General features: G+C 49.6%; 1 protein-coding gene across 3 annotated transcripts; it reads left to right on the plus strand.

Moving 5' to 3' along the window:
* Window positions 1-312: 312 nt before the first annotated feature.
* LOC308127253 (uncharacterized protein) lies at window positions 313-7,128 on the plus strand. 3 transcript variants are annotated; one of them, XM_080492167.1, is made up of 8 exons: window positions 313-341; window positions 438-660; window positions 2,233-2,435; window positions 3,140-3,241; window positions 3,329-3,424; window positions 3,578-3,688; window positions 4,055-4,178; window positions 4,336-7,128. In XM_080492167.1, the coding sequence occupies exons 2-8, from the start codon at window positions 633-635 to the stop codon at window positions 6,963-6,965; spliced, it is 3,294 nt and encodes a 1,097-aa protein (XP_080348293.1). In that variant the 5' UTR covers window positions 313-341; window positions 438-632; the 3' UTR covers window positions 6,966-7,128. The 3 variants fall into 3 exon arrangements, with proteins under 3 accessions (XP_080348293.1, XP_080348292.1, XP_080348294.1); XM_080492166.1 differs by having other exon boundaries at window positions 313-660; XM_080492168.1 differs by lacking the exons at window positions 313-341; window positions 438-660; window positions 2,233-2,435; window positions 3,140-3,241 and having other exon boundaries at window positions 3,408-3,492.
* The last annotated feature ends 227 nt before the right edge of the window (window positions 7,129-7,355 follow it).

Below are 7,355 nucleotides of genomic sequence, written 5' to 3' on the forward strand. Positions count from 1 at the left end.
AGTCATTAAATTAATTCATGTATAAACATTTAAAAATGCTTTCCAAGCAGAGCAGCACTCACACAGAATTCAATACATTTAAGGCCCACAAGTTGTTAAACATGTTAATATTTATATTTCAAATGTTTATATCTAATGTCTTTGTAGAGTTTAAATAAAAAAAACGAACAAAATAGCCTTTAAAACAGATTTAGGATGAAATATGATGAGGAAGTGGGGTTAGTGAATGGATAAGATGGTCTTAAACATTTAGGTCCAGTTCCTCAAACGGCCACCAGGGGTCTCCACATACTGGCGTTGCTTCGTGTCCGCCTCCCATTAAGCGGAAAGGAAGAAGAAAGGTTTGTTTTCTTTGCAGGGGTTGCTCAACTCGAATAGGTGATCAAACTGCGCTTTTCCTCCCTGTAATATTAACAGAAAAGACGTTTTTCTTGCAGCTCGCACGGGTGCACGTTAACCCATAAGAGACCGCTGCAGGGAAACTAGGGGAACTAACTACGCCTGCGCACTCCGAGGAGAATATCGAGCCGCCCTTCCTCCCCGCCAGTTCGCACCGCAGGGTCGGCCCGACGTCGACTTACAACGACCCCGAGTTGGTTTTCGTGTCTTATTTTAAGACTTTCCAGAGCGACATGGAGAGCCCGCAGCGTACTGAACACGGTAAGCTGACGAGAAGTCAAATACACCCCCGACTGTGGGAGTGGTGGGGTTTTCTATTCCGGTGTGTGCGTCTGATTTTGAACATGGCGTACCCCGCTCTGAGATGGCGGTGGCTTTGTGCTGCTGCGTTAAAGCAGCGGGGAGACGGTGCATGTTATGAGACGGAGGTTAATTGGCAGTTAACCTGCACTAACTTCTATTGTTTAATCACTACAAAACGTGCTTTGACACCGCTGAGACGACCTGGTGACCCACTGCGTATCTTAGCATGAGTTAGCTCCTGTCGCTACGTGATGATGCCTTCACGAGCTTCAACTAAAAAGCTGCAATTAGACATGTTAAAAAAACATATTAAAGTATGAGAGTCATAAAGCTGTGAAAACACAGCAGTCCCTGCGTCTAACAATAACACTATGATTCGCGATATGAAGCCATGTCCCTAAAAACTGAATTTAACAAACTTGACGAGTGTGCGCTGCCACATCGCCCCGTTTGATGCGGTGCTTATTTCCGATATGCCGCGATTCCGACACTCTGTTCGGAGTGTGAAGGCATCATGCCATTCCCTGCTGCAGGCTGTGGTGCGTTCAAGGACCGCTCAGAAATGATAGAGCTCTTAATCCATATTAAAACTAATTCTGTAAACGTTTTAAATCTTCCATTTATTAATATTGTTGTTGTTGTCCGATGCGCGACATTTTCTGTAGCTATTGTTCTTTCCTTAAAAACGATGTACTTTGGAGAGGATGAGAAATAGAAATATTTTTGATAAAATGATTGTTTCATTATGTTTAACGTTAATTTTACATTTGTCTACATGATTTAATTTATTTCACCATGAGTTGGTAAATAAATAAATAAAAGTTCAACTCTGTTTGTTTTTTGTATTTACTTATTCTATTTCTCATAAACTAATTAGAAGTGATTAATATGGTATTGATGTAAGAAAAACCTAAGTTAGTACATAATTTCTCATTTGTGACATTTATGTAATATTTGTTCTGATTATTAAAAAGATGAATGTAATAGATCTTATTGTTGATCAGATTTTCCCTCAACAATATAGATAATAAAAAACTGCTGTAAATTTAATAAAAACAGGTGAAAAAAGTATTATTTGTTTAGAAAAAGACTTTGTGTGATTTTAAAGTTGTTATTCCTTTAAACTTTATTTTACTTCCATATTTTTGAAATTTTCTGTTATTTATTTTCAATTGTAATTAATGATTGAATGTAAAAATGTTGAATATAGAAATGTTACTTATTCAAGCCTTCTTATAATAATTAATATTTACTGTTATTTTTCCTATATCATATGGAGAAATTTACTTGTAATATCAGTTTTCAAGCAACGGATTCAATCATAGTTCTGGTGATGTCGCAATTAAAAAACAAATGTAGGTACTTTGTTTTGTGCATGTTGCTGAACATCGCTGGTAAAAGACAAAATGCAAAATAACTACAGATTATATCAGATTTGTGAAATAATCTGAATGCCAAGAAACGAAGCAAGTATTTTATCTTTGAATTAGGAGATTAAAATGAACATGTTTTCTCCTCTCTCTCGCCCAGACGCTCCTCTCCTGTTGCCGTCCCTCCGCCTCTTCATCCCCCCGCTGCGCCTGGCGTCCGCGGCCATGTGGCACGTGGTGCAGCGCGGCAGCGTGTACGACTACGGCCTGGTGGAGGAGTTCGTCTGCACCGTCACCGACATCGTGCCCGAGCTGCTGAGCGCCGACCACAAAGCTCAGCTGCTGCTGGGACTCCGAGCTCGAGTGAGAGAACAAGTCCCTCTAGAGCAGGATTGCTTTTGAGAAGATGTAGAAACACGCAAAGGTTGAAGTGACAGAACTGCAGTTTTGATGCGTCGCAAACTCCAAATGAAAACTGAGCGGAAAAATGCACATAGAAAAAAAAATAGAACCAAGAGAAAGAAGAATGAAAAAAATGTCAGACACACACATCATCTGCTTGTGTGTTTATTTATGGTAAATTGTGTATTTAATACTGTATGACATTATCAGTCCTAACACACACACACACATTAATATCTCACAACACACACACCCATTAACCCACTTCCTCACTAAATTTCATCCTAAAGCTGTTTTAATAAAACATTTTGAGAATTTTTTTTTTTAACTCTCCTAAGACACTAAAAAATCAATGCATATCAATTATTAATATCTAAAAAAAAAAAAAAAAGTGTACAACTACACCTATTAATGTTTTTTCCTCTAAATGTATTGATTTCTGCTCCGTGTTGTCTAATCCTCACATCTGAGTGCTGCTGTGCTTCAATATAATGTTTAGAAATATAAAAAAAGTACCTTAAACATGATTGTCTAATGAGCATAAGGATACAAACTGATGAGCTGGAAGTTGAAAAACCATCGAGTCTTCAGGGAAAAACAACTAAAGCGTCTTCAAGATAAAAAGTCTGGATTATTAGATGTTGAATTCAAGCTGTTGGTTTCAGGTGGTTCTGGAACTGTGTCGCTCCGACCCCGTAACGGAACGAGAAAACATCGAGGTCCACCTGGACCGGATCAAGACCCTCGTCTCCACCTGGGCGGCTCAGGTGAGCTCCTCCTCCTCCTCCTCCAGACAGCGGGCCGCTCTCAGGCGGCGGCTTCTTATAATCCGTGCGCTCCCGTTGTCGTTCCAGCCGTGTTTCGCCGAGGTCGAGTTCCCAGAGTCCAACTTCGCCGATCAGGTGGAGCTGCTGTTGAAGGACCCAGAAGAGAAGGAGAAGTTCTTCCAGGTATCGGTGCGCGACTAAAACTCCTAGCTCGAAAACTGTGAAATGGAGCGGGATCCCAGTGTCTCTGGGTAAACGATGTCCAACTCGCCTGAGTGCAGATGGAAGCAGAATCCATCCAGAGACTTCCTGACCGGCCTCCTCTTCTCCCCGCAGGATGTTTTCCCCACAGATTTCGGGCCCGACTACGACGGCGCCCTGCAGGTTCTCATGTTGGATTTCCTCTCCAGGCTCGAGAAGCTTTTTCCAGTCCCGGACATTCAGCAGGTAACGAAAGAAAAAGACTTTAAACGTCACCGAACGACTCCTAATAGATCCTGGTGGGGGGAGCAGGTTACTTGCTTCAGATTATCTTTGAAGTTCATATTGAAATAAAACTCTTCTCTGCAGTTTGATACGCATAAATAATGAAGAAAACGGGTTTGTTTTTTGTCTTAACCAAAATATTTGGTTGTTTTTTGTGTGTATTTGTGAACACAGAAGCTGAATTTGTGCACTTTTGCACGTTTTGTCCATTTATTTCCATTTATCTTACTAAGATGTTATTTTGTTTAAAAAAGCACTTTTGTTTGCTTGTAAACATCCCAGCTTCACAAAAATGACACTTGTCTGTTTTGTTCCGCGCGCCTCCAGACTGCCGCCATGCTGAGCGCCGTTCCCGCCGCCCTGGAGGAGTGCGCCCACTCGGTTCCCGACCCGCAGCACCTCCGGACGGTGCTGCAGTATCACACCACGCTGGGACACTTCGACTTCTTCGGTCAGTCCCAAACCTCCGGCCACGGAGTCGATTCATCGCCGGGTCACAGTGAAGCTTTGAGCGTCGGCAGCCCGACGAGTTTGGAATGTTTGGAAAGGAAAAAGATCGGACTCTGTTGTGTACCTCTCTGCTGACCCGCCTCTCGTTGCCTCCACAGATGAAGCGCAGAGCCTCCCGTCCTCCTTCGGGAACTGCATCCTGTCCTCGCTGTCGCTCCCCCAGCTGGAGAAGGTGGTGATCGACCCGGAGCAGCTGCAGCTGCAGCCCAGCGCCCAGCAGATCCAGGGCTGCATGACGGTGCAGCTGGAGGGCGAGACCGTCACGCTGCTCGACTACATCCAGACCGAGCAGTCGGCGGAGCCCGGCGAGGCGGAGGAGAGCGAGGTCAACCTGGAGGAGACGATCGCGGCACACGAGGACGACGACGAGGAAGAGGAGGAAGGAGACGCCTTGAAACCGGCAGCTTTTCAGCCTCTGAAGCAAAGCAAACGGCTCCAGATGAAGATCAGGACTCTGAAGGACAAGAAAGACCTGCTGATGGCGAAGAGGCAGAGGAAGAAATACCCGAACAACAAGACGTGTCCGGTGTGCAGCAAGACGTTCCTGCGAGCCGCCGCCATGAGGCGCCACCAGGAGATCCACGACAGCAACCGAGACCTCAAGTACAAGTGCGAGAACTGCGACAAACGCTTCCGGGACCATTACGACATGAACCGCCACAGCATGCGCGTCCACGAGAAGGGAGAGGCGTGCGGCATCGCCAAGGAGGAGGAGTCCGACCCCAGCTTCTTGGACATGTCCGAGGACAAAACCTGCTCGCTGTGCGGCAAATACTTCGCCCGCCAGGTGGACATGGAGCGACACATGAAGTCGCACTCGGAGGACCGGCCGTACAAGTGCTCCTTCTGCGAGAAGAAGTTCAAGAACCCGTACGTCCTGAAGAGACACCAGAAGGACATCTGCAAGAGCCGCGAGCAGAGGAGGCTGAAGAGGCGGGACGTGCAGCGCTCCGACCCGCCGCCACCGCCGCCCGCCGAGGCCCCGGCGGAGGGGAAGGTCTGCCCCGTCTGCAGCAGGATCCTCCCCTGCACCGCCGACATCGCCAAGCACCTGCGCTCGCACTCCGAGGAGCGGCCCTTCATCTGCGTCGCCTGCGACAAAGGCTTCAAGTACAAGGACACGCTGAAGAAGCACCAGATCATCCACGGACACGAGGGCATCCGGGAGGAGCAGAGGAAGTCCGTGGAGCAGATCCTCGCCGAGGTCGGCGACGCCCCCGATCTACATCGGCTCGACGGCGACCCGGACGCTCCGGCGGAGACTTCCGAGGCGCCGCCGCCTGCACCGGTGCAAAAAGTCCCCAAGAAAGCCCTGAAGGTGTGTCCGGTGTGCTCGAGGGCGTTCGACAGCATGAAGACCCTGAACAGGCACGTCCAGAGCCACACGGACGACCGGCCGTACCACTGCGTCCACTGCAAGAAGCGCTTCAAGCACATGCACGGCCTGAAGAGACACCAGATCTACGCCATCTGCCACAAGAAGACCGCCCGCTACTTCTGGAGGAAAGAGCTGCGGGGGGGCGGGGGTGGTGGCGGCGGCGGCGTGCCCAGCGAGCCGGCCGACGGCCAGCAGCAGGGGGCGCCGCTCAAGATCCCGGTGTGGTGCTCCAACTGCGGCAAGCACTTCGAGTATCCGTCGGAGCTGAAGGAGCACCAGGAGGACGTCTGCAGGCTGGAGGAGCGCGAGGTCATGGGGTGCAGCGACTGCGGGAAGGAGTTCAAGAGTGTCACCATGCTGAAGGTGCACCAGCGGATCCACGACCCGCTCTACTGCAAGGAGTGCGGCAAGATCCTCGCCAACCAGGCCGCCTTCGACCGCCACAAGCTCATGCACCGGCCCATGCAGTGCACCATGTGCGACAAGACCTTCACGCTGCTGCGGCGCCTGCGGGAGCACTACGAGAAGCAGCACGACTTCCTGGGGCCCTTCCCCTGCACGCAGTGCGACAAGACCTTCATCCAGCTCTCCTACCTCGCCATCCACCAGCGGATCCACAAGGGCGAGTTCCCGTACGCCTGCGACCTGTGCCCGGAGAAGTTCCGCTCCTCCAACTGCCTGACGGTGCACCAGAGGAAGCACACGGGCGAGAAGCCCTTCCTGTGCTGGCAGTGCGGCAAGTGCTACCGCTCGGCCTCCGAGCTCACCGTGCACATGGGCACGCACTCGGAGCAGCGGCCGTGGGCGTGCACGCAGTGCGACCTGGCCTACCGCACCAAGCTGCAGCTCACCAACCACGTGGAGCAGGTGCACATCGGCGTGCGCTACCCGTGCACCAGCTGCGGCAAGCAGTTCATGAAGGAGACGTCGCTGAAGAGGCACGAGCTCATCCACACGGGCGAGCGGCCGCACCAGTGCACCGTGTGCGGGAAGACCTTCCTCACCGCCAACGAGCTGCGCCTGCACACGCGCTACCACACCGGCGAGCGGCCGTACAAGTGCGAGGTGTGCGGCAAGGCCTTCATCCAGTCGGGCTACCTCAAGTCGCACATGCGCATCCACACGGGGGAGAAGCCGTTCAAGTGCGACGTCTGCGACAAGGGCTTCCGCCTGTCGTACCACATGAAGAAGCACCGGCGGACGCACGCCGGGAAGCCCAGGAGCTTCGTCTGCGAGGAGTGCGGCGCCGCTTTCCCGCAGAAGAAGTCGCTGTGGGAGCACTCGTTCACGCACGACGGCAAAATGGAGTCGTCCGCCTTCCCCAGCGAAGTCCGAGTCGAGTTCCAGTAGAACCTTTCAAAAACTTTCTGTACATGATGTTCAGGTCTCCGGTGGAAACTTTTGGTGTTTGTCAGTCACTGCGTTACGTGTGAATAAGGTTTTATAGACCCGGAATGTATTAAATTCTCTTTATAAACTTGATGTTGAATTAAAAAAAAAGCATACATTTTTCAGTGGAATTGTTTCATTTCTAGTAGAATCGATGTCGCTGTAGAAGACTCACTCACGACTCACATGATTGTCTGAGTCTTATTCAACAACGAGGACGTTTACATGTTTTCAAGTGAAAACCAGAAACTTTGGGAGCCGTTTTCAAAAGGTTAGGTCTCCATGGAAACGGGGAGAAAACATGTATTTCCATTATTAATGTTTGTAGCGTGTTCTCCGTTCCATATATTC

The sequence above is a fragment of the Lipophrys pholis genome (genome assembly GCF_963383615.2).
Source record: "Lipophrys pholis genome assembly, chromosome: 22".
Classification (NCBI taxonomy): domain Eukaryota; kingdom Metazoa; phylum Chordata; class Actinopteri; order Blenniiformes; family Blenniidae; genus Lipophrys; species Lipophrys pholis.